This window comes from Suricata suricatta, chromosome 6, assembly GCF_006229205.1.
Source record: "Suricata suricatta isolate VVHF042 chromosome 6, meerkat_22Aug2017_6uvM2_HiC, whole genome shotgun sequence".
Taxonomy (NCBI): domain Eukaryota; kingdom Metazoa; phylum Chordata; class Mammalia; order Carnivora; family Herpestidae; genus Suricata; species Suricata suricatta.
This window is the reverse complement of record NC_043705.1, coordinates 114748076-114775883: the sequence shown is the minus strand read 5'-3', so window position 1 is coordinate 114775883 and position 27808 is coordinate 114748076. Positions and strand designations below refer to the sequence as shown.

The following is a 27808-nucleotide window of genomic DNA, read 5'->3' as shown; positions in this document are numbered from 1 at the left end:
TTAGTTATTTGTGCAAACCATATTTCAAACTGGTTAGGGGATTAATTAGTTAATCGGTTAATACAGCTGACCACAGTCCAACTTCCACAGCAAGCCAGGTATATTGAAAATACTCATTTTGAAAAACCACTTGAATACAAACGGAAATGATTAAGGCTGACCTGATTTAGTTAGGCAAGATGCCAATATTACTGTAAACTCTGAAACCTGTTGAAATGATATTATGCACACTATCTGCCTGGAAAAACTAAAAATATAACATTTAAATAATGTTTATATGCTTCCCCTCTGTCTAAAAACTATTTACCAGCATAAAAATAGTTTTTAAATCTGCTTTTCAGGGGCACCTGGGTGGCTCAGTCGGTTAAGCCTCCGGCTTCGGCTCAGGTCAGATCTCACGTTCGTGGGTTCGAGCCCCGCATCAGGCTCTGTGCTGACAGCTGGCTCAGAGCCTGGAGCCTGCTTCCGGTTCTGGGTCTCCTTCTCTCTCTGCCCCTCCCCCTCTCATGCTCTGTCTCTCTCTGTACCAAAAAAATAAATAAAACATTAAAAAAAAATTAAATCTGCTTTTCAGTACCTTGCATATGGTCCAGGATGTTCAATCTGAATTAACTGATCTTGCCCATCAGGAAAAGTTAACTTACACCAAGCTAAGTTGAGACCTTGATTTACCTTAAGCGGAAAAGAGGAAAAGCAAATTTTATCATTCTAAAACTGAGACAAACAAAACACAACAAAAGCCTCTTTTATATTAACAATTTAAAAAATAGTAAGTATATGAATCATTAAAACTTTATTTTGACTAATTTAAAAATGACATTTGACATGGATTATGGGTACTGTTTAACCACCACTCTATACTTGTCTTTCTCTATATAATCAGTTACCTTTATAAAAAATGATTATTTGTCACACCTTTTTGGTTTTTGCTAGGAAATCCAATGAGATCACTAAAGCCTCTTGACAGATTTTACATCTCAAAAAGTAAAATGAGATAGTGTGGTACTTGATTTTCTTTGTTCTATTTCCATTGATAGAAATGATAAAAAAAATAGATTTCAGTATGAAATGTAATCACCTGTCTCTTTTCAGTAAAAGAGCTGAAATTCCAATTTAGGGTCAGAGTAACACCATCTACAAAGAGAGCATGTACTTTGTCGTCAGAGTACGCAAGAAATCGTCCCACGCTGGGCACGAGCGATTCTGTCAAACATAAAGGCGGTCTACTGCTATCATTGATCCCAGGTACCTAAAACCACGTAAATACAAAGAGCAGGAAAGAGAGTTATCCATCGATAAGACTTAAATGATTAATAAACTCTAAGGCAACTTTATTCAGAAGTTGAATACTATAGATTCCTTAACATATGTTTCATCTTTTCCAGAAGTGGATAGCCAAATTAGTCTATTACAAGCAGATTAAGCCCTAGTCTTTGGAAAGTCTATGTTCTGCTGAGTTTTACATAGAATACAGATAAAACTTAGGAACTACAGCCACATATAGGTTTATAACTAAATTAGTACAGATACAGAATTCAAAGTTTGAGAATCACTTCCTTTAAGTCAATGTCAAAGAATTTGACATTTATTCTCCATTATGGAAATGGAGAATATTTATACTATCATAGTTTATAATAACCACATTTTGACATACTTAAAATCTTATCAATTTCCCTGCCCTTCCCCCTCCACTAAGAAAAAAGAAACAAAACAAATTATAGACAAATTATAACATAAGAGCAGGATTTTGCAGTGTTTATCTAGTAAGTGGTATTTTTCTGAATAAACCAATATTAATGTTACAAAGGATTTGTCACATGACTTAGATAAAAGTTAACTTGAGGTATGTATGTAAACAAAATAATTTCTAAAAGCTTGCTTTTAAAATTATTTTAAGAGGGATGCCTGAGGGGGCACCCAGGTGGCTCAGTTGGGTAAGTGCCAGTCTCTGGCTCAGGTCACAAACTTGCAGTTTGTGAGTTCAAGCCCCATACTGGGCTCTGTGCTGACAGCTCAGAGCCTGGAGCCTGCTTTGGATTCTGTGTCTCCCTCTCTCTCTGCTCCTCCCCTGCTAGCGCTCTTTTGCTTGCTCTCTCTCAAAAATAAACAAACATTAAAAAAAAAAAAAAAGGGATGCCTGAGTGGTTCAATTGGTGGAGCATCTGACTCTTGATTTCAGCTCAGGTCCTGATCTCAAGGACATGAGACCAGTAGGCTCCTGCGCTGGGTGCAGAGCCTAGTGGAGATACTCTCTTCCTCTCCCTATACCTCGTTCCCGCTCACATGCACGCTCTCTCTCAAACAAAAAATAAATAAAAATTAAAACATAAAATAATTGGAGGCTCAGTCTGGTTAAGTGTACGAATTCAGCTCAAGTTGTGATCTTGCAGTTTGTGAGTTCAAGCCCTGCATAGGGCTCTCTGCTATCAGGGCAGAGCCCACTTTGGATCCTCTGTCTCCTCCTCTCTGTGCCTCTCCCCTGTGTGCACCTGCACATGCACACTCTCTCCCTCAAAAAGAATAACTAAATAAACAAATAAAATAATATTAAGATACCATTTTCCAGCAGCATATACGATAGTTATGGCTTAAAGAAAGCCTTGTCTTGGCACAGTGCTGAAGAATTCTGTGAACATGAAAAATATTACTTAGACATTTGTAAATAATCACATTTTCCAATTCTAGCAACGCATTCTTACTGTTAGACAACATGTTAGGCAAGTAATTCATTTCTACTAAAATACATTTGGAACTCTTTCCTAGAAGGCGGTTGCTTCTCTTTGTGTTAATCTTACATAGGTTACTGCTCTAATTTTTAGTAATGAAATGACTCCACATGGAGAGAATTTTCAGGTGCTCCTTTCTAGGAGGTGATGGATTCACAGCACCTGAAAGGTTTAGCATAGTCTAAGAGTGCTGGGGAGGTGAATCAACTATCCATAAAACATTCAAATTACCAAGTCTGTTCCTTCAAATCTACTTTGGAAGTTGCTTAGACATAAGTTTATAAAAATCAATAATTTAACTCAGGAATACACTTTCATGCTTCTATCACAGATTAATTAGAATTTAAGGGGCGCCTGGGTGGCTCAGTCGGTTGAGTGTCCAACTTCGGCCCAGGTCATGATCTCAGTTTGTGGGTTCGAGCCCCGTATCAGGCTCTGTGCTGACGGCTAGCTCAGAGCCTGGAGCCAGCTTCTGATTCTGTGTGGCCCTTTCTCTCTGCCCCTCCATGCTCATGATCTGTCTCTGTCTCTCAAAATTAAACAAATGTTAAAAATAAAAATTAGAATAAAAAAACAACATATGAACCAAAGAACCAAACCGCACTTCGTCTTCTGTATAATCTAAGAATTTTTATTACTCTGATGATAATAAAGTATATGAAAATTTAAAATGTATCATCAAATGCTTAACTTGATTCCAAGACACAATAACGATGCACTCCCCCAGAGAAAAGGCATTTACTTCCTGTGCATGCTTGCCACATATGGATGTTTCTCCAGATTTAACTTAAATTTCAAAGCCAGAAGTACTCTTACAATGATGTGATTACCTTACTTTGTGGATGAAGAGACCAGAAAAGTTGACAGATTTGACCAACGACACATTACTTGCACTGTACCTACCATTTCTCACTCCTGCCCTCACCACTAGAAAACGTACCCCAGGACTCTCAGACACAGAACACCCGAGTCAGGTCAGTGCGACAAACTTACCCGGCTGCCTGTTTGATGAGAGAACACACGGAGAACAGACTTCCTGGTCTATCGGGAGGAAGGTTATTTACTGAGTAAGTTTTCTCTTCTCTCTGAAAATTAATTTAAAATAAAATATCTCAATAATAAATGTTGGCCATTATTTAGCTATTTTTTCTTGAAATATGTATTTACATTGTGACAAGACAAGCAGTTAACTTAATCAAAGCCCATAGAAGGTATATTATTAAAGGTATTTTATGCTTTTCCATTGTCCATTTTTTTTTTTAAGTCCAGCATTCCTCCTGGATAGTTCTAAAAGTTATGTTCTAATACCCTATAACATACTGTCCAATTTAAGTTTTGGCTATACTTAAATTAACATGGCAACCAAACTACTTTTCCCACACATTAGCAGAAAACTTATCATATAAGCCCCCTTTCCTCTTTAGATCAAAACAAAAACTGGGGTGTCTAGGTGGCTCAGCAGATTAAGCGTCCAACTCTTAATTTGGGCTCAGGAATGATCTCACATTTCATGAGTTCAAGCCCCAGGTTAGGCTCTGTGCTGACAGTGCAAAGCCTCGTTGGGATTCTCTCTCCCTCTCTCTCTCTGCCCCTTCCCTGCTCTAGTGTGCTCTCTCAAAATAAATAAACTTTATAAAAACAAAAACAAAACAACAAAAACACTATATACTTTTAAAAAACTACTTTAATTGAATAAATATATAATTATGCCATATTTTATTAATGGAAGAACTATTGCTATGGTTTATAGAAGACAATTTTACAAACTCAGCTTCTTGAATTAAAAAAATTTGTTATTCTTTTTGAGTATCCTCTTTCTCAGACTTTTTTTTAAGCTCAAGGATTGAGGGCTAGTAAAGCTCTAATTTGAACCACAAGAGAATATAATCCCATATATACTTTACCATCAGTGAGAGAAAATGGGCTTTGAAGACAAAGCTGGATTCAAATCACAAGTGCCTCTTACTAACTATAATGACGGACGGGTTTGTGCAAGTGAACCTCAATGCCTATAACCTGTGAAAAGGGGATACCACCTACCGTCTAGATTGTCCTGAGCATTAATGATGTAGTACATACATAAAGCACCCAGGGCAGAATTCAGTACAGAGTAGTTACTCAAAAAATAGTCCTTCCTCTCTTATCCTGGACTATAGACTTGAATATCTAAATCCCTACTAGGCTTCTCCACTGGATTTCACAAAGACATCTTAACTTCAACATGTCAAAAATTAAATTACCATCATTTCAAAATCTGCATTTTCTCCTCTCCTTCGTATCTACCTGTGGTGTGTTCCCTCTACATGGTACTCCACTCTCTCCTCCATCATCTTCCTTTGCCTGACTCCTGCTTTTCTTTGGTCTCAAGAAGCCATTACCCAGGCCTCACGACTAGGTGAAATTCCCTACTTACACCCACAAGCTCCATACCCACCACACATGCTTTTTTGTTCTCATTATAATTTCAACTTTGTAGTTCTTTATTTAGTGTCTGTCTGCCCTGCTAGAGAGGAGCTTCATGAAGGTAGGGAGGTGCTGCACCTGTTCTGCTGACTCTGTCTGAATCCCCAGCAGGTGTTAGCAATGTACCTTAGTACATAGTAGGCACTGAAACTATTGCATTTTAACTATTTACATCTTTCTTCATTGGATACTGAGTTCCTTGAGAGTTCTTGTCTTTTCCACTATCCCCATTTCATCAATTCTAAGATGCTCATTTTTCATAATTTAGCCTCTCTGAAATCTGGATGCATCTTAAGAGGATCTTCCTTTCAGGTAGATGAATTTGAGATATAAGAGAATTTAAATATTTTATTGACAATTCCTGGTAAGATAAAAAAAGCATCCATCATTAAAACAATTTAGATTTGATAAAATTTTGGCACCACCACTCATTGGTTTATTCAACAATTTGCCATCATTTTCAACTCTTTCCTTATCCCCAATATCCAGTCAGTCATCAGTTCTGTTTCCTTAATATTCACGTCCATTCCTAACTTTCCATTCTCATTACCACTGCCTGGTCCTCAGACTTTCTTTCCTGAACTGCTATTAACGTCCTCTAACTGGTCTACCTCTTTCCCACTCAAGTTTCTCTTCCTCTGAAACAACCTAACAAAAATACGATGGCACTTCCCAACTTTAATCCTTCAGCACTAGTGCCAAGGCAGTACGGTTTCTCATGCCCCATTTATGAGCTAGCCCAACTTAGTGGTTTAGTCTCTTCCTCGGACATTCCCCTCAATATTCTCTCTCTACAGCATTCTCTATCTCTAGCATTTTCATTTTCTTCAACACTCCACCCTTGCCGCAGGCTCTAGGCTCCAGTTAGGCAATGTTTGTCTACCTGTTCTATGCTCTAGCAACAACAGTGTGTTGAACAAGACAGGGCTTACTTCTACAGTGGGTTAGCAAACAAACATCAATCAGTAAGAAAGGTCACATAGCATTAATTGCTATGAAGAATAAAAGAGGAGGGTATCATGATAGAGAGGGTCAAAAGTAGCTTCTTTAATTTGGATAGTTGGGAGATGACATGTAAATAAAAATTTTAACAACAGGAAGCCCTACATGCAGAAAGTTGAACAAGTGGTTCCCTCAGCTATTTAATCCATCCTCTTTCGTATAACCCCTTCTTTAAAACTGTAGGTTCTAGGAACACCTGGCTTGCTTAGTTGATAGAGTTGTCTTTCTCCAATTAATTGACTTTTCTCCAAGACCGGGTCAGATGCCCCCCTGCTTATGTGGTCCCAAAGCATCATTTTCTTATCTCTATGAAAGCACTTACATCATGAGCCCTTGACAATCTTTCCTATTTAAAATTTGAACTGTGCAAGTAACAGTACATTACTAAATTTTTTTGGAAAAAAAGAAAGTTTGTTCATTTAAGTCCCTCTCTACTTTTCCTTCCTCACAAAACACCCCCTCACCCTGCCCAAAAGTAATTGCTTTAGTTTGGCTTTCACCTGCCCAAATCTTTCCCTGTGCATTTACATGTGTATTATGTACAGAGTAACATATTTGGGTTTGGGGTTTGTTTTTGTTCTTTATCACTGTACATGTTCTTCTGCAACTTTCTTTCTTCAAAGTGCCTTGGAGATCTTTCCATCTCTTTCTCTATGCATCTATGTCTTCCTCATTCATTTAAACCACCACACAGCACCCTGTAATCTGACCATCTCTCATTTCACCATCTCTCTACTGAGGAACATTTAGATTGCTTCCAGTATTTTGCTTTACGAACAATGCCACATTCCATATCCTTGGCTGTATTTCTTTGTAAATATATGTGTTAATATTCTTCTATAATAGATACCTAGAGGCAGAATTCCTAGCCAACTTAATATTATCAAACTGTCCTTCATGAAGGCTAAATCAATTTATACTCCAATCCAGTACTACGAAAGCAACCTTTTCCCCACACCCTTGCCAGCGATAGATATTAACAACCTTTTGGTAATTTGATGGGTGAAAAATGTTATGTCGTTTTTGTTTAATTTGTGTTTCTTTGATGCAAGCAGTAAAGTTGGATAGGTTTCCAAATATTATAAGTTATATATATCGCTTAATCATTCTTATTCTTTACTCATTTTTCTATGAGAGGTTTTTATTTTTTTGGTCTTTTTATTACTGATTTATAGTATAGAATATTTTCTCCCAGGCCTTTGTCTGTCTTTTTGGCTTTATCTAATTGAACAGAAATTAAATATTTAAAATTTAACATAAGTTTACCAAGGTTACCAAACTTTTATTTTGTGCCTTCTGGTGTTTTGTATTGTACTTAAGAAGACCTCCTCTCCCCCAAGATTATAAATATTGTTTTTCTAGATTTTCTTCTAACAATGATAAAATTTGGTTTTTTTACATTTAGCCCTTTAATCACTCTGGAATCTTTTAGAGTATGGATTAAAGTAAGAAGCAAATAATTCTATGCTGAAAAGACAGCCAATTGTTTCTAAATCTCGTACTCAAGTGGACAGAGGTGACGTGGTGCACGCAAGGTCTGAGAGCGAAGCCCTAAGCAGTCTATTACCAAGGCACAGTTGGTCTGGAGGTTCGGTTTTATTCCCAAACTCATGGTTGTCCTCCAGGAGATGTCTGCTTCAGTATGAAAATTATCACCCCTCACCCTGACACCCCTGAGTAAAATGGAAGCTCCAGGAAAATGTACAGTGTTTACTTGTACTTTTTTTCAAACTCCCATTACATAGCAGTCAGCAGTGTAAATGCATATCCCTGTTCTGTTCGCCTGTCTACTTGATGATCTCATGTACTACACACACACACACACACACACACACACACACACACACACACTAGTGGTCACGTTTTCATTTCATTTGCTTCTTGGCCTGTCTGACTGACTACTAAACTTTGAACCCCTGAGGGAAGGAATTCTTCATCTTCCCCCAGGGCTTGACAGAGTGCCTGCCTAGGAAGGTTCAATTAAGATGTACTGGTTAAATAAATGAACACTTTCTTGCAAACAGACCCTGCATAGGAGGCAAACAGAATCTGCATATATCTATATATGTATACAGATATAGATACATACGCACTAAAATACTAATGAATAAAAAGATATTTGGGGTTTACTTAAAAATAAATAGGGAGTGGAGGGAGCAGTGGGAGGTACAGACGGAACAGGTGATAAACAACTTATCACTCAAAATTCCACACTGTAATATAAAAAGAAGACATACATAATTATGTTCCATTCTGCAAAGCCAAGCCATGTGATACTGCGGTGATCCTTACATAAGGATGGATGTCAAATGTCAGATTGGGAACAAGGAAAGTTAGACTACTGACAAGATATCCATATAATTACATTTTGGTCTAATATATACAATATATTATGTTATATTTCACTATTTCAACAACAGAGAAAAATCTTGCTCAACTTTCTAGCTGTATATAAAGGTTTAGGAGTTAAGAGGTATTTTAAATATGCAAATAATTACTTGGTGAGGAAAAAAGAATGTGCTTTTAATGTGCATATATTAATTCAAAGTCATGCTACTGGTTTTAGTATTGATGAATTCTATGACATAAGAAATTTAAATTTAACTTCTAATTTAAACACAAATTGGGGCACCTGGCTGGCTCAGTCAGTACAGCATGCAACTCTTGATCTTGGGGTTTTAAGTTCGAGCCCTACCCTGAGTATATATATTAGTTAAAAATAAAATTTTTAAAAAGTAATAAATAAATGGAAATTACTTAGGCAAATGACTGACAGAATACAGGATGAGAATGCAATAAAAATAAGGTGGTCAGTAATCACTGTGCCATGCTGGCAGTAAGGTTATACTAACTCTCCAGACAAGATCGGGCACGTTCAGGGTGGTATGGCCGTAGACTATTAACTCTCCAGACTGCAGAGTAGTAGGCAAGTAATATTATGGAAAGATCAGATTTCCTATGTATGTTCAGAATTACTCAGGAACAGCTATATATAAAAATCTTGAGCTGCGAACTCATTATCAGCTTACCTCTTTTGATCCTTCCTGAATGGAGTAATAAGTAAAATAGTTTCCAAAATAAGTTCCCTCAGATTTGAAAACTGAGCCATCTCCTGGGTAAATCTCTATTGAGTTCACTTGTTTATGGGTAAGTCTAAGGAAGAAAAGTAATCATTAAAACATAAATGAGAGCAATCAACAAAGGAAAAAAAAAAGCAGAGTACTATATGGGATGTTGCCTATCCAGCAAAACAGATAATTTCATACTTTGCACCCAATTGGCTAAATTAAGTTTTTTGCAAAAAATAAACAGAACACACAGAATCGGTTAATGTATCTATTTCAACAACTGAGCCTAGTTTCTGGAAATCAGGCATCTTATCCTCCTCGTGTCCCCTCTGCTAATCACAGTAGCTGGCACATACTAGTCACCAAAGAAATGTGCATTTGAAAAGAGTTAACTATGACAACACCAGAGCCTGAAAATAAGATAATTCTGTAACAATCAAACTAGTGGCTGGGGTGCCTGGGGGGGTCAGTTAGTTAACCCAACTTCGGCTCAGGTCATGATCTTGTAGTTTGTGGATTCGAGTCCGGTGTCAGGCTCTGTGCTGACAGCTCAGAGCTAGAGCCTGCTTTGGATGCTGTGTCTCCCCCTCTCTCTGGCCTTCCCCTGCTTGTGCTGTCTCTGTCTCTCTCAAGATAAATAAACATTAATAAAAAAACCCCAAGCTAGTAGAATCAGTATCTGATGAATGAGATTAGCCATGTGTAAAAGGAGCCATCCCTAACAGAAGGTGACTAATCATACTTGAAGTAGCCAAGTATGATAAAGGTATTGGGTATATAATGTATTAAAAACTTCAGCCAAGTCAGTTTTTATTGAGAAATATATAAAGAATATATTGTCAGAAGGGGATGGGCTTTCATGTAAGAAAAAGAGAGCCCAAAGAACAAAATTTTGCAGTGCTATTGTGCTATTAGTTATAGAAGTAAAACCCTGAGTCTAGCCAATATGAGTATTCTAGTCACTGGAGAGGTGTACTTTATGGTGAGGTAGGGATAATTCAATGTAATAGTGCAGACACAGAGGAGCCTCTAATCTCCTCTAATTCCATGCTCAACAGGCAACATTTTGACGTGACTAATTCAGACAACTAGATCCCTCAATGCTTAGAAGGGGTGTCCTAAATAACTGACCTGAGTATTTCATTCACTAGCAAAACTAAGCCTCACTGGCTCTGGAGTTGTCATAAAAATCTTGTGAATATGGTTAATGTGAATTAGTCACAAGACACCTATGTGCACTAATAAAACTAAGTTTTAAGACCTGTAAAACGTAGGACCAAACAGAAGAATGATGGCCCTGCCCAAACTGTCCTTTTGTGGGACTCTGTCTGCAAGGCGAGTCCCAGGCCCTCAGACATCACTAAGTAGCCCCAACACTGGTGCCTTACCGATAAATTACACCTTTGTACCAAACCACTTTCACTAGTTCGGGATAAGAATATTCTTCATCAAACTGTCCTTGTGAGAGTGAATCACTAAAATTCCACCTGCGAAGGACAAAATATGAACTATTAACTCTGGTTGCTCAACGTAATTACCTTTAGAAATCTACAAAATAGGGAGACTGTAACAAGATTCATTTCTTGCTAAACTTGTTAGATCCAAGAAAAGTAAAAATATAAAAGTGTATGAAGGAAACTGAAACCTATTCTTATTTTTCCAAGTTATTTTTTCCGTATTTTTAACATTCTTATTATCTAATCTTAGCACAATTACATAAATTAAGAATTCAAGCCACAAACATTCCCTGTAATATCTACGCTCTGCACACTGCAGATATAACACCCAAAAAAGGAGACATGGTGACTGTCCTCAGTGAAAATTCCTATCAAGCAGGGATGTTAAATAGTAAACACTGAACAGAAAGAGGGGAGAATTACTGGACGCTATGGGCTTGCAGAAGAACCTAATCCTGTCTAGGGGCTTCGGGATAACCATTGTAAGGAAGAAAGGCTTGCGCTGGGACCTGAAGACGTGCACAAGTTAGTGAACTGAGACAGAGAAAGCAGTGCGCCTTGCAGAGGAAAGAGTAGGTGCAGTGGCGAAACCAAGCTTGAACAGGCATTCTAGAGATTGGATTTTAATCTAAAGTTAGTGGCAAGTTATTGAAAATTGTCAACTTAGAAGCCTAAATCTCATTCAGTATGCACTTATAATACTAGAACTTTCCATTTTAACCAGATAATCATGACCAGCCTGAAAAATCATTCCCCTCTTTTGCTTTAATAGCAAATATATATTCAGAGACCGCCTGGGCTCAATCCCCAATTCTACAAGCACTAGCTACGGGACCCTGCTCAGGTTATTTCACCTTCCTGTGTCTCAGCTTCCTCTACAAAATGGGTGATAACAGTAGTTTCCTCATGGAGCTACTGTGAAAATCAAATAGCGACAGCAGAGCTGTGCCTGGCACGTGAGCGCTTTGTGTTAGCTGTTGCCATTATTACTGTATTACTTCTAGAGTTCATGTTACAAAGCTGTGACCATTAGTTTATTCACCTCTCAGTGAGAGGAAAGGTATATATCTGGCCTCCAGAGGCCTCTCCATGTTTACCCCTTTTTTCAAAAAATTTCAATAAATAGATGTACAGTCAGCTAACCAAAGACAGGGGTGGCCTTGGAGACTAGGTCTGAAAGAAAGAACCCACACTCATAAACTGGTCAGATCCATGCTCCAGCAACCAAGGTAACGGGTTCCAGTGCGTGGCACCTGATGCTCCTCTGTGCTCACCACAGAGCCTTGTGCCACTACTTACCGCACTTTAATAATCTTGTCAGTGAGTGACCTTAATAGAGTCTAGGCTCCTAGAAAGCTTAGACATCTCTCTAGTCTCTGTGCTCAACAGATCATATAGTATACAGCCTTCCGTAAACACTCTTACATAGAGTAAGAAACATAAGCAACACTCTGGCTAGGGAAATTCTTTACTATCGGTTATGAGCAAAGTTTTGGGTCACTGAGTGAACTTTCCTTATGAATGGTAGCTGATTAAGAAAGAAAAGTTATTCTTAGGTAAAGACTGGCTCTGGCAAGGGCTTTTTGACAACTAAGCCATTCTTCCATTACCTGTGCAGGTGTGGGACAGGACAGCTGAGTGACAGGGCCCTTGGAAGAACAGAAACCTCTTTTCCTTTTTCCTCTGAAGTATCAGAAGTGACGGCTATCTGGGTGACAGCTGCATCAATTCTAGACGTACTGCTCATTTTATTTTGCAAATGAAGTGCTAACGACAAGGGATATTTCCATTCCTCGGGACAGGAGGCCACGGGCCAGCGCTGCTTCACCCATGTGTATACACACGTGTGTTCTGAACCTGGCAGAGGTGGCTCCTCCCTCCCTTCAGCTCCATCTACACAGCTCTTTTTCTCTAAAGGTTCCTTGGATTTCATGATCTGATAGTAAGGTTCATTTTCTTTATTCTTCAGTCTCGGTCTTGATAAACTTCCATATGTACAGATTTTGCCTGCTTTTTCATCTAGTCTGTCCTTCCTTGCTTGATTCTTCTTTTCTGACAAGACTATAGATAAGTCTGGCTTCTGGCTGGCTTTACACAAAAAATGTACTGTAAATTCAAGTTGTAATCGTGGCAGACAAAGGTACGCATGCCCATCTAATGACGATATCTTCACGGTGCCGCTCTCCATGCACAGCACGCCTTCCTCAGTGTCAGGACTGGGCCATCTCACTTCTGAGAAGTCCACGAAGATATGCTGAGTTGAGGGGACAAAGAGAGACGGGGAGCATCTTGTCAGCAGTCCAATGTTTCCATACATTTGATACTTACATATTGCATAAGAAAGCTTTCAAAAGTTTTGTTTGTATTTTACTATCTAGACAGGATGAAAACTGGAGACCCAGGTGCTGGTCTATATATATGGTTTTGCAAAGAATATTTGATAATGTTAAGATTATCTTAGAGAGAGAGAGATGAAAAACACACACACAGATAAAGAATGAGAGAGAAGCAGAGCTTGGGTGGCTCAGTCAGTTAAGCATCCAACTTCGGCTCAGGTCATGATCTCACTGTCTGTGGGTTCAAGCCTCATGTCAGGCTCTGTGCTGACAGCTCAGAGCCTGGAGCCTGCTTCCAATTCTTTGTCTCCCTTTCTCTCTGCCCCGCCCCCCATTCACTCTCTGTCTCTCTCTCTCAAAATAAAATAACGAAATAAAAAAATATTAAAAAAAAAAAAAAAAAAGAAAAGAAATGTCCATTAAGAAGGTTAGGTAAACTCTCTGAGATTTAGTTCCCTCATCCATAAAAAAGGGGCTGATATCCAGACAATATACCAGTTCTGACTGGCTGGACATCTACTCTGACTATCATGCTACCATGATATGTGATACATATATGTGTGTGTGTGTATGTGTCTATATATATAAAACGTATCAGAACATTGTAGTCTGGTGAACTACATACGCCTTCATGTTCTACAGCAATGTGTATATTCCCAAGTCTCATGAAAAAAAAGATTAAATATTAAACTACCTGTTTCTAATTTACTTGTCCTCAAATATTACTTATAAAAAAGCTTTAAAAAATTACCTTTTTTCTTTCAGAAGGTATGATGCTTTCAGATAAAAAAGGGCAGGTAGCAAAAGAATTTCGAAAATCTAGGGCTCGCTGTAGTTGCTCCTACAAAAAGAAATAAAAAACGTAACCTTCAAAAAATGTAGAATAATTTGAAAATCAATTCAGAGTGACAGTAATCTGAAATACTAATTACTTTCCACATTCTAAGTACCTCACCAATATTCTGGTATCAGAAAGAGTTGTTTTTAAGCCACTACGTACTCGGTAAGTGCTGATAACAAAGTGTGTCCTTTGACGAATCCTTTCTGGTTGTTCTAAAGGATGTGCTGTAACAGGAGGCACCTTTTCAAATAAAAATTCAGAGCCACAAGGAGAGAGCTGCAGTCTGGAACCATCAAAATATTGTACTTGCACGGAATCATCTTCATAAAGTACCATTCGCACTTCAGCAGCCATTACTATGACTATGGATAAAATGTCCTTCCAAGGAGAAGACTGAATAGGAAACACGGTAGCACAAATAGTTCTCTTAATGTACGAAAGGTCTATCATAAAAAATGAATGCATTTTCTAAGAACGTAAGCAAAACATATTCCGTTGCACTTATTTTTGTTGGAGGAAAAGTGATTGATTTACTACATACTTTTAAATGATCTGAAATTAACAACCTTAACAGAATGTCTTGATTAACCCCTAGGTCTTTACTCCAGGGTGGGAAGATAACCTAGAGAGAGAAGAAAGCCCACCTAATTATAACTGCCTTTATAATTTCAATAGCTTTTGTTCTCCTGAACTTTAATCTCTGTAAATTATATGCTCAGTAACTAATTCCAAATAAAAGGAAATTCCACGTTTGCATAAGAATACGGCAGATCATTTGTAATACATGCAAAAGGCAGGCCAAAACTATCAGGCTTAAGAAAAAAGAAAACAAAAATAAATCCCAATACCTGGACTTTTGTCCATAGTCTGACAAAAGGTCGTGGGACTGAGCAAGTTAATTAATCATCTAATGTCTTAGATTGATTCTTATTTCACTGAACATATTGTCTGTTTCCCTTATTTGTAAAATGAGGCATGGTAACAGGATTGCTGCAAGGATTAAACAAGGAAACACAGTGCTAGTATTCCAATGTCGCCTTAGAGGAGTTCAATAAATCTTCTGAATCCTTTCTAACACCAACCCCATCCTCTCTGACACTTACCCACCTCCCTCTAGGACATCATCCTTTATAAGACTTCCCTTTCTAAACACTAACCCATCCCCTTCTAGGGCATTATCTCTTACTACTCAGGTGATCAACTTTCACCTGACAGAAAAAAAAAAAAAACTTTCCTCAGTTTACTCTTTTTTCCTACCAAAAATCTTCTCACGTATAGTATCCACTCATTGTCTACTTTCTCTCCCAACCATCTTCAAACCGTTGCAATCCAGCTTCCTTCCACCTTTCTACTGAAATTGTTTCACAATCCTCACCAACGTCTTCCTACACCAAGTAACTTCAGTCCTACTAAACTAGTCACTCTGTGATAGTGTTATCTACCTTCCCCTGTACAGAACTCTCTTTTCCTCTGCCTTTTTTTTTTAAAGCGGGGGGGGGGGGGGAGTGCCATGGATTTCCCCCACTACATCTATCTGTTTTTAATTTTTTTAAATTTTTAAATAGGCTCCATACTTAATGTGGCGCTTGAACTCATGATCCTGAGATCAAGTCACATGTTCTACTGCACCCACCGACACCCCACACCTCTGCTCTTAGTTTAATCGTTCCTTTTCACCATTCTCTTAAATCAAGGATTCAAGATCTGACCTCAGTCCCCATTTCATCTCTTCATCTTATATACACTCATTCTGCTTTCATGCCCATCCTTGCTGTTTAAAAAAAATCTTACCCCCTTTCAATGTATGTAATCAGCCACATATGACTGACCTATAATCTTCTGTAGAATATGTCAGAATATAAGTAAACATTAAACCATATGAAAAACATTAAACTATATGGTCTTTCCTGAGGAGAATCACACAATTTTATTTTTCTCTAGAAGATTTCGAAATCCACCAGACCTCTCCCCCAGAGCTTCCAGTGGCCTACTAGACCTCTCCTTCACGTCCCACTCAATCCACAAGACTAAATCAATCAAACTCAATCCACATGACTAAAATGGAACATAATCACTCCCACCAAAGCAACTTCTGTCCCCTAATTTCACTTTCACTCTTACCTCCCTCAAGTCCAGGCTATATATATAATAGCCAGAGGGATATTTTAAAATAAAAATAAGGTCTATCACATCCTGGCTCACAATCTACCATTTTGCACTTACATGAAATTCCTAACCATGGCCTCTAACAGACACATGATCCGGCCTCATCTTCCTCTCCAAAAGTCCAAAAGTCATCTCATAACTCTCTCCTTGTTCAGGACACTTTAGCTACACTGGCCTTTTTAATGTTTTAAAAACAGACTGTCTCCTTTATCAGAACATTTGCACTGTTCTTATCTGCCTAGCCTGTCCTCTCCCAGGCTTATCACATAGCTGGCTCTTTGTTTTTTAAGCTTAAAGAGCACTTCCTCAAAGGCCTGACTTTATTGTTCCCAATCATCTCCCAATCACTTTTTATCCATTTCATCTATTTTACTCCTAGTATCTATCACTATCAAAACTGATTTTATTCATTTGATTGTTTTGACTTTTCCCACCAGGATATAAACGCAATCAGACCAGACCTCTTCTGTTTTATTCACAGTTGTATCAATGGCATTTAAAACAACACCTGGCAAATAATAAGGCAATATACATTTATTTAATAATGAAAGAATAAGTAAATGAGTTCCAAAATTCTTGTTCCTCCTGAATTTGCAATTTAAGTTACTGGCATCTCAATGTCAGCAGTATTTCTCTCCATACCCCTGTAACATGTCTTGTTGATTTGGTAGGTTTCTTTTATGGACCCGGCTCTTTTTCCACTTCAGTTCAACTCTCCCTTCCATTTCTGCAACTATCTAGGACCTTCTTCCAGTTTCTTCCCTCTCCAATCCATTTCCAGTATTGCTGTTATAGGAAACTTATCACTATCCAGACCATACTAATCATTTTACAACATAATTGTTTACATATCTGTTCATTTAACAAGCAATAGTCAAAGCAATAAATGTATTTACATTGCATACATACATATATAAACATAGTTAATACATATTTATATATCTCAGATGTCTACTTGCTATTTCAGGGAAAAAAAAACCCAGGTTGGTTTTGTTTTGCTTTTTGATTGCCGATTGGGAAAAGATCTCTATGTGTGGCCAAGTTTTTAATTAAAAAAAAAGGTTATTGAGATATAGTTGTTATTTATTCAAATAACAAGCATACACAAGAAACAGTGAAATATTTCAAGTTCCCGGCATATCATAAATAACATAATCTAGCTCCAACCCACATTTCAGTTTCATCTCTACTACCTATCTTATTCCTGTTTGTTTTCACCACCCAGTCATTACGTCACAGTACGTTTAACAATCTCCGCACTTGACAAGTCTGTACTTGACATCAATCAGACCTCATTTTTCAAAATGGCAATATGTAGTTAACAGAAAAAGTCTCACCAAAACAACCAACGTCTTGGACTCACACAGCAGCTCTTAGATGAAAAGTCGTGGAAATAAGGCCAGTCAACGGCCTCTGGGTTTCGTTTGCCAAAATGCTTGGTCTGCCCACGACTGCTTCTCGAAGGATATTTTCGTGAATTTGACAAATTACCAACAAGTGATGTTTCTTCATGAAAGAAAGGTGACAAGCGCAGAGGAATTATGCCACAGGGAGAGTATTTCTGGCCGAGACTTTCGTCAAGTCAGTAGCAAGAGAGACGCTAAAACGCCAACTACCTCCCGGCAAAGTAAACACAGGAAATCAACAGCAGTTCAAATCTTCCCGCAACCTTGGGCAGCGTCTTTCCTCCCCGAAAAGACCGGAAGTCCCGCCCAGACCACGCCCCCGGCTCCCGGGGCCAATATGTGGAGCTCCCAGCAAAGGGCGGGACCGGAAGTAGGGCAGGTAGGCGTTTTCAGTCCTGAATGTGGTTGCTTCCTCTTTGATCTTCACTTCCGATACTCGAGTTGGAACCGGTAGGACCTGGTGATGACTCATCCGGTGAGGACCAGCATCAGTTCAGCCAAGAGCTAACCACATAGGTGGATTTTAGTGGACTAACGCTTACTTAACTAATCTAAACAAAAATTATACCTTAATAAAGTAGTAACAAACAAAAAACAAAACTTGGCCAAAGATAGAGACCTCTTCTTTTTCTAAATTGGTATAAGAAAATATCTTTCAACTATGTATCTGCGTTTTTCTAAAGTAGCAAGATGTGTCTGATAAATTTATTGTCATTAAGTATTTATGATGAACCACTATGTACTGGGCACCTTAGGAATAACGCAGGGAATGAGACGCAGTTTAGAGGATGAGGACTGAAGATTAACTGGAAAGAAAGGAGTAGACCAAAATTTGATTACAGTTGTGGTAAGTGTTCCTAAAATAAAATATGGAGGTCTGTGAGGACCTGTAGTGGGCAGACCTGAGCTGTGGAAATATTTCCAGTGAAATCCAAAGGGTGGGTAAGTGTTAGCCAGGTACAGTGGGGGTCTAAGTGTTTCAAGCAGAGGTAACACCCTGTGTTAAGGCCCCGAGACCCAAAGGAAAGATCTCCACTCTTAAAAATTTTAGGCCAGTTTGGCTTAAGAATGGTTACAGAGGAAAGAGGCCTTTGGGGAGAGAAAGCCTGACTAGATTATTATGGTTTTATGAATGATGGACTTTATCTTAAAAGCAATGGTAGGGGGGTGCCTGAATGCCTTAGTTGGTTGTGTCCGACTCTTGATTTTGGCTCAGGTCATGAGCTCATGGTTCTTGGGCTTGAGCCCCACGTCTGGTTCTGTGCTGGCAGTGCGGACCTTGCTTGGGATTCTCTCTCTTCCTTTCAGAAATAGACATTAAACAACAACAGCAGCAACAAAAAACAATGGCAAACTATTACAAGGGCTTTAAGCAAAAGTGGCAACAGCAAGGAATGGGGAGAAGTCCTTAAATTCATCTCCATTTTTGAAAGTCTGTTAAGCAAATTGACCTCAAGCTTATGTAAAGTCTAATAAGGATATCCTCAGAATGCCACTTTTCATTGATCAGTAACATCAATCTGTATCATAGTGCTTAGGTCCTATCCTGCTCCCACCTTTTCCCTCTCTAATGACTAAGAACCTCCTATTTGTAAACCATCTACTACAAGAGGGTTTTGTGCTCTTTGTACTTTGGAAAGATCCCTGGAAGAGCTAGTAGTCTAAAAAAGCAACAGGTGAGATGGTGTTTCAGACTTAAGATTAGACCATGAAGATAGAGAGCACAGCTCCAAGAAATACTTAGATCAATTCCATATAGTCTTGGGGATGACTGAACAGACATTAAAAACAGTTCCAGTTCTGGTTGGAGCAAGTGGATGGGTGACCGTGCCATCAATAAGAGGGATGCAAGAAAAAAAGTTTAGGGAATAGCAGGACTTCATTTTGTGAGTCTTCTAGTGGAAATGACAAGTTAGCAAAAGTGTAGAAACAGAAACCAATCTGAAAGTCAGTGTTCATAGCTGCTAACTGAGGCTTTAGGAGAGGATTAAAAAGCCCAAAGATACAGTGACAGGAGAAGAAAATGTTGAGGAGTGGGCTTTGAGGAACACCAATAGTTACAAATTAGCTAGGGGAAGAGAATCCCACAAACCCTGGGGAACCGCATAAAGCCAGAAAGAAGGCTGTTCTATTCCAGCTGCCTAGAGGTTTTCAATTTTGGTGTCAGTTAAGTGTCAGATATTGCCTAGAGAACAAGCTAAAGAATCAAGTGTCTGTTCGATTTAGTGGCATAAATGTAATTACTAAGGGCTGTTGTATGTAGTGGCAGCAAGAGCTAGACGTTTGAAGAGCAAATAGGAAGTGGGGAAAAATTTGGGACATTTGAAAAATCTGACTAGAAAGCAAAGAACTTTAGTTGGAGAGAAATGGGAGGACCAGATTTCTCCCAAGAATGACATGTTCAACAGCTCATGCAAAGGGCCAGTGGAGAAAGAGATTAAAAGAAAAAATAACAAGAGAGTTCATGAGCAAGTGAGAGGGCATGGGATTCAAGCACACGTGGAATACATGGCCTTTAACAGGAGGGATACTTCCTGTGCTAGAGGAAGAATGAAATGAACGCAGATGCGTTTGTATACATTTGCCCAATTTCTTCTGTGAAGCAAGTCCTTAGGGGATGAAGGGTAAATACAGTGGAGCAAACTCCAGAGGAAAAAAACAAATGGCAGGCTATACAAGGGGGAAGAGGGCACTGACTCCGGTAAAATTTGATTCCTGCTGAAGGATTCTGAGCAAGTTCTGAGGGAAGGGGTACTAGTTCTGAAGCAGGATTAGAAGCAGGGATTAACTAGGGATGTGGCACTGTCATGAGGGGAGAACTATTTAGCAATCGGGTACCCCCAGGAATAGACGGGTGGGATAGCAAAGGAGGTCTGAAGATCACTGGTGACAAAGCAGTGGCCATACAAACAAGGGGTCTTGATAGCAGTTAAAATGGCATGACTTGGGGGGGTAGGGTGGGGGGAATGTGTCCTGTTAACTTTGCAGCTGGTTTTTTCTGGGTCTGTCCTCCGAGACCGATTAACAGCAAGGGTACTTTTTCAGTGAGAGCTGATTTCCAGTCTTTCAGTCCCAAACAAGTTTTTACTCTTTCATACCAACTATCATCTTTTGCTAAGTGTGACAATTTATTTCCTCTTAAATGAGAACCTCCTCCATATACACCTGTTCTATAGTTAATGAAATACCTAATCACTGAAAGTTGGCCCTGACAACATCCAATCTAGGGTGAAACTGCAGTTTCTTAGACCCTCTCCCAAATTATCCAACCAAACCCCAAACCCCATAGGAGTTCTAAATGCCCTCTCACTGACACATCCCATAGTTCCCCATACTGTGTATTCTGCTTCACTACAGAAGTACCAAATCCAGCCTGTTCAGGTACATGTGTGTTCCCGGTAGTCTCTGGCTGGAAGGGCACTGAAGATACGGAGACGTGAGGTCGGAGCTGATGACACAAGAGCCAGATTTTGCACAAACCAATACTTATACTTTGGTACCAGTATTTTGTACTAGGACATTCATTAGCACTTTTGTGTCCTTGCTCATTGGAGACTCACAAGATCTTAGGACCCATATTTCTGTTGAAGATACAGCAATTCCAAAGGCCAAGAATTGTAGCACAGGGCCTTCTCTTCATGATATACTGTTGCAGTTGAAAGACCTGTCTACACATTTCTTGGTGGCTTCCTATCTGATGTGGCTTTAGTGACTCACTTAGAACCAAGACTGTAATGGAAGTAGTGCTGTGTGCACCTTCCAAATGCAGCTTCTTCCTGGGTCTTCTACAGTGCCCCCTCTCAAAATCCAGCAGCCGTGTATGTGAAAAGTCCACACCACCTGTGGGACTGGCCAAGTGATAGTTTCAAGTAATCTCGGCCCAGTCATCAGCCATGTGAGTGAAGAAGACTCAAAAGGATTACAGCCTGTGGCTGGTGAAGCTACCTCCAGCCCTTAGTTTTCCCGGCTGAGGCCTCAAACATTGCAGAATAGAAAAAAACAAAAAACAACCTCTCCCTATTGTGCACCATCCAAATCGCCAAACCACAGAACCCATGAGCATAATAAAATGCTTACTGTTTGAAGACACTAAGTTTGGGTGGTTATTTAGGCAGGACTAGTAACTGGAACACACTGGAACTGAATCACATCCTGTTGGTAGATGTTGAGTATAGCAATGTTGGGTGACAATGAGCTAGTGGACAAAGCTGGACGGTTATTCACAGAGCCAACTGCCAGAAGTTCAAAGCATATTCAGCTATCATGTACTTGGTCCCCGGTCTAATGCCCCTTCCCTACACCCTCTCCCCCACCCCCATGATTTACACTGACCACAGTCTTTGGAGAACTGCAGATGAAGGTAATTATCCACTGTGTTACAGGAGCGATTCTGAAAAAAAGAATCCTATTAACAAGTTCCAAAAACCCCAACTATATATATACTTCCCTTTTACAATAAGGAACTAAAAATTAGTTTTAGATTTGTTAATTTTCCCACGTAGCCTTGTTACTGAACTAAATAACACATACATTGAATAGAATATCTCCTACCCCAGTACAGTTTGATTTCAAACCTTTTTATGATGTCACATAAAAGTTCAACAGAAATTCTTTAATATCAGGATATCACCCCAAAAACTTAGAGGAAACAAAACTATTTAAATTTTATTTTCAAAGTCTAATTTTCATCCAGACTGAACAAACAAGCAGAAAAGTGAGAAACCTAACTGTATTAGCAGACACAGATGTACGAAATGTAAAACAGTGGGTTATTAACAGAACTATTTACATGCATTATTTACAAGTGATCCTTTTGTATAGAAGTTTTACTTTTAGTTAGTTGGAAAAAGACTTGACATTAGGTAAAAATATTTTTAAATAGGGCTGAGGTGGTACTACATTATAGTAAAAGTATTAGAAAAGTGATCCTCAAGATGGATCAATTCTAAAGCAGAATAAAACATGAATGACAAAGATCTAGTAAAATTCTCTAGTAAAAAAGTCAATGCAACTCATGCTACAAAATAAAAATGAAAGCCATATAAATAAAGCAGAATAATGCCAGAGGCTTTAGGGTAATGAAGTTAGAAAAAAACCAAACTAACAAAACAAAATCCAAAAATAATTCTAGAATAGCAAATAAATGCTCAGTGAAGAAGCCTGGTTGTTTAGTTGGGAGTTTTAAGTTGTTTTTTTAAATGACATTTTAAAAGCCCTTGGTATTAAACAGCATCTGGATATGTAAATCAGTTAGTGATATATTCTAAGACTTTAGTGCTAAAGATTTTCATGATTGTGATTCCTATCTGAAAACCAATTCATTGAGACAATGTAAAACTAAATGAAAGCTATATACTCCTCTAAAAAAGGATGCTACATTTTGCAATATTATGTATTTCCAGGCTAAGACTTTTTCCCCTCATGAAAAGTAGAATTTAAAGGATAAGCTTCTAACCAACTAGCAAAATTTACTTTCAACATTTCATTTATTTCAAAATCGATTTTATTGCAGCCAAAACAGTGGAATTAACTGTACATAATAAACTATTATATATATATACACATCTTAAGTTATAAGGAATAAAGTTTATTTTGGCAGAGAGTGTTAAACAAAATTAAAGTTGCATACATTAGTAACGACTCAACTTCCTTAATTTGGTATTAAGTATGACACATTTTCCTGCTTTCCTGTGTACTGCTAAATCACCATAACCTATACTGCTTTATAAAACTGGTATGTTGAAATTTAGCTTTACTGTTTTCGCTTACGCTCTGATTCCAAACAAAACTTTTCATAAGCTTCTTCTATCTCTGGGTCCATCTCATCATCAATATCGTCCAAGTATCTATGAAAGAAGTAAAGATGCAGAAGTTTAATGTTATTCAATTCTGAAATATCTAAAATGTTAAGCCACACAAAAAATATGGTACTGTAACTTTTTTGGACTGTTAGAGAATGCACAGACTTTTTTGAATTATGTACATGTCAGTCCTGAGACAACTAAATGCTTACTCTGAGGAGTTAAATTTTACACCGATTCCGAGGCTAAATTTTACACTAGATTCTGAGTCTTATGTTTGAAGTTAAGCTTCTGCTATATTTTTAGACATAAAACTTGCAAACTTAAAAATTTAACCTAAGAAATCTCTACACCCCAAGTGGTGCTTGAACTCAGAACCCTGAGATTAAGAGCCTCATGCTCTACCGACTGAGGCAGTCAGGCACTGCGACACATGTTAACAAAACAAAGCTTTCCTAGGCTAAGTATGGATGGAAAATTTAAGGTGCCTATTAAGGATTTAATAATATATGTTCTTACTGAAAACCCACAGCTGTCTTAAAAAGACAGGTACTACTATCATCTCCATTTTTTTTTTTAACGTAATCTCCATGCCCAATGTGGGGATTGAACTCACAACCCGAGATCAAGAGTCACATGGTTTACTGACGAGGCAGCCAAACACCCATATCTCCATTTTAGAGATAGAAGAAAAAGAAAAAAGACTCTGGAAGGTTAAGGAAATACTGTAAGGTTTGGGTCAGTGTGTGGCCCAGCAGAATCTGGCTCCCAATCTTCCTCTACAACAATGTGCTGTCTATGGGTCTCCCCCCATCCCCCACGCAAAAACCCTTTGCACTGCAGGTGTGACAAACCAATCTTGCCAGTCCTATCAACTGCTGATGGGTCTTTCTGGTTTTGTTCTCCATTTCTAGTACAAGGCCATGTGCTGAAATGGCCACCAGTGTATTAGTGTCAGGGTATCATGTAATGCTGACCAAGCAAAACTTCACAGGACAACCTGAAATTCAGTGCAAAGAACAACCGGAACTTACAAGTGGTAGTAGACCCAGCAGGGCGGACCTTCTTAATTGTGCTGGAGTCCTTACATCCCTGTTATGTTTTACTGACCCAGTATGTAAAAGTATGGTAATGTTAGAAGATCTCAAATGGACTTAAAATTAAGATGTTACTAGACAGAGAAAATAAAGGTGGTTCATTTTTTAAACCTACAGCGCACATGAGAGAGGAGATATAAGGAAAATTAACTCAGATTTAGCTCCTTCTTTCCTCCACTTAGGAAGAAAAGAACCTGAGTAACTTGTCCAAACTCACATAAACTATTAAGAGAGCTGGGACTAAACCTCTCAAGTTCTTGGTTCTTCTCTAATCAGACACAATGCAATATTATGGTAAGGGCGTAACAAAAGTTTTTTATTACAAAGAGTGGCAGGGAGAGAGAGGGAGATAGGTGAATATCTCACACCCTCCCTCTAGTCCAATGATCTAAGCTTTAACAGCTAAGAGCCAAGCTTTTTACTGTGTGCCAGGCAATGGCTCTGAGTATATATGTTTCTCACTTAGATCTCAGTAGGACTTCAAGAGGGGTCTGCTATCCCTACTTTACCGAGGAAGAAACAGGTATAGAACCTGTCCAAGATCTTATATTACTAGAGCTGAACTCAATCTACTTTATAAAACTATGCTTGAGTATACTATTTTAGTTTTCCCCCCTCCAGATATATATGAATTTTAAGAATGGTAGCTTATGTTTTCTAGTAGGATTTCTGGAGTGTTTCTGGTAGACAAGTACTAGGTACATACCACTGTGACCCCATCAAATCACAACGTCCACCTACCTTCTAACCTAAACATCTACGAACTGTAGCCACAGAAACAAAGAAAGTAGCAAAAGAGAACTTACGGATCACCAGCCCCCGATAGATCTGTCCCATTTTCTTCATAATCTGGAAAAAAATCTTCTCTTTCAAGTAACTCTTGATATTTCTCTTGGTAATCTATAAAAAAAGTTTTTTAATTAAATGCTGACAGAAGTCATAAAAAAGTCAGTTATCCTTAAAAATTGTTTTTAATATTAGGAGTTTTAAGTAGATCCAAAGTTTCAATAGAAATGAGCTTCCAATTACATTTTAATTGCTTTTTACAAAACATCTATTCTAATATATTAGTCTTGCTTCTGCCACCTGCATGCTCATAAGTCTTAGTTACTATAATATTCCCCTAAATATGTGTTGCAAATCAGAGCCACCGTGAACATACCAAAGTACAGTCACAGCCAAGGTGTATGCTGCTTATAATCTCAGCTGCTTCATTCCAGAAGACAAAATACATAACTTGTTGGGTAAGAACGTGTTCTTCCTTCCACAAGGAAGGATTTCAATCAAATAGCCTGGCCTCTGGCTCCCCTTACTCTTCCCCAAGAAGTGAGCTGGGTGGCTAGCAGCTTACGACCACTGGCCCAGTTTCTCAATCAGATTAGCTAACTCAGCAAAGGTTCTGAGCACAGTATTTTCTTTTCTTCCCTCTCCTCAGAGACAGCTGGAAGGCAGCTACCTGATAAATGTTTCAACTATACTAACTTTCCCTTGGTTGGATTCTTCCAAGGCAGTACAGGTAATATTATAGCTCCCCATCAGCCAACTGTCTTACGCAGAGTTACTGCACATCTTGTAAGATTAGCAGGTCCATATGGAGTACTTCTCTCTGAATGACCAAATGATCCATGTGTGTTAAAACTAGTTACCTTAAATAGTGACCTCATATTTCAACAGGATAATATAATTATTACATTAGACCCTATTTTTCAAAGATTGCCAGTCTCTAAAAGCTAATTCCAGATTAAAGAGTTGGGGATAGTTTGACATCTGATTTTGGCAATTTAGAGAGAAATATAACTATAAAATCTTCCTGCAACTGATCCTTGAGATAAACAGGTAAGACAAACATTCTTGTAAATGTACAGAGGAGTTCATAAAAAAGAAAACGGAGTCACCCAAAGACAAACAAAAAGACACCTGGAAACCATACCTCCCTACAGCAGCCAGGAGGCTGGAGGCCACGAGCGCTCAGCAACAAAGGGGCTTGGACTGAAAAGCCCACAGAAGGTCAGAAAGCAAGGTCCTGGGTCCATGTGAAACAGGGACATGGAATTCATGCCCGTGCCCACCTCTCCGTGCACAAATCCAGGACCCTCCAAGAGTGGATATCTCAAGCAAAAGGTAGACCAAGAAAAACTAAAATGAGAAACCATTTGATGGCAAAGAGAGACAGCCAAGAAGCTTGCCAGTTTCTTCTTGGGTTTGGAGTAGGGACAAAAGTACTCTGAAGAAATTGGTTTCTCAGAGATTTTGCACAATGGACCTGCAGCACCTCAAATTTCTACCACCACATGAAAGACCCCTTTGACAAGAAATGAAGACTTTTTCCAAATCACTTTTACCCTTGTGGCTCCTGGCAGGGTTAGATGTTACTACAACCCGTAAGTTTTCATGAAAAACAAAATAGCAGTTAAAACGCGAGAGCAGTCATAATGGGCCACAATATATGGAACTTAATTTGAAATGGTTTAGAAAAAGGTGTGGACAGAAGCAAATGGAACAGTTAAAAAAAGGGTACATCTGTGGAATGTGTGGACAGGTGTCCTTTGTGCAATTTTTACTTTTGTAACTTTTCTGTAAATTTGAAATCATTTCCAAAAAAACTTATAAGATTGTTAAATATCAGATTGCAATAAAAAAAAGATCAAGATAAAAATTTTTATGCGTGACAGTAAAAAAAAAAAAACAGGATTAAAATTAAATGACAAAATGTGAAACAAAAATAAGCACGTTTAGCATGACCAAAAAAAGGACTTGAATTTTTAAATTTTATTGATTTTTTGAGAGAGAGAGAGAGAGACAGAGTGGAGAAGGGGCGAGAGAGAGGAAGACACAGAATCTGAAGCAGACTCCAGGCTCTGAGCAGTCAGCACAGAGCCCGACGTGGGGCTTGAACTCATGACCCATGAGATCATGACCTGAGCTGAAGTCAGACATGTAACCAACTGAGCCACCCAGGAGTCCCAGGACTTGAAATTTTAAAGATCAAGATACTTTGAACAAAATGCAAAAACGAAATTCAGTTTGAAAAACCAAAATGAATTTCTATAAATGAAAGAGTCACTAGTAAAACAGGATAAACAAATGAGACAAAGATGAAGAACAAAGAACCAAATGATTCAAGGTAACTTTGAAGAATGAGGGGAAGAAAATTCGTCTTACCAGACATAGCAAGATGTAGAGTGTGGCAGTAATTATGAGTGTGGTACTGGTGTTAAGACAAAGAATCCATGAGTACGGACCCAGGAAGAAGATACAAGTCTACAGAGGAGGTACACATCAGAGGGACATTTTAACTAGCATGGGATGGAGGACTCAAAACCTGCTGCGGAGGGGCGCCTGGGTGGCTCGGTCAGCTTGTCGGTTGAGCATCCGACTTCAGCTCAGGTCATGATCATGTGGTTCGTGGGTTCGAGCCCTGCGTCAGGCTCTGTGCTGACAGCTA

At 38.7% G+C, this 27808-nt stretch overlaps 2 protein-coding genes across 5 annotated transcripts in view; both read right to left on the bottom strand.

The window, feature by feature from the left end:
* Positions 1–21846, bottom strand: part of C6H5orf34 (chromosome 6 C5orf34 homolog) — a 32565-nt gene extending 10719 nt beyond the window's left edge. For 2 of the 3 annotated variants that reach the window (XM_029940925.1, XM_029940927.1), the window contains exons 1-10: positions 17397–18730; positions 14053–14286; positions 13804–13893; positions 12327–12970; positions 10648–10746; positions 9221–9344; positions 3720–3811; positions 2557–2626; positions 1079–1249; positions 578–672 (exon numbers count right to left, since the gene is read on the bottom strand). In XM_029940925.1, the coding sequence (XP_029796785.1) occupies positions 578–672; positions 1079–1249; positions 2557–2626; positions 3720–3811; positions 9221–9344; positions 10648–10746; positions 12327–12970; positions 13804–13893; positions 14053–14247 (1580 nt within the window). In that variant the 5' untranslated portion in view covers positions 14248–14286; positions 17397–18730. Of the gene's footprint in view, positions 1–577; positions 673–1078; positions 1250–2556; positions 2627–3719; positions 3812–9220; positions 9345–10647; positions 10747–12326; positions 12971–13803; positions 13894–14052; positions 14287–17396; positions 18731–21797 lie in introns of those variants that run through there. The other variant, XM_029940926.1, reaches the window with a different exon arrangement.
* A 258-nt stretch (positions 21847–22104) lies between these two features.
* Positions 22105–27808, bottom strand: part of PAIP1 (poly(A) binding protein interacting protein 1) — a 29428-nt gene continuing 23724 nt past the window's right edge. For both annotated transcript variants that reach the window (XM_029940923.1, XM_029940924.1), the window contains exons 10-11: positions 25170–25263; positions 22105–23311 (exon numbers count right to left, since the gene is read on the bottom strand). In XM_029940923.1, coding sequence (XP_029796783.1) covers positions 23218–23311; positions 25170–25263 — 188 coding nt within the window. In that variant the 3' untranslated portion in view covers positions 22105–23217. The remainder of the gene's footprint in view (positions 23312–25169; positions 25264–27808) is intronic.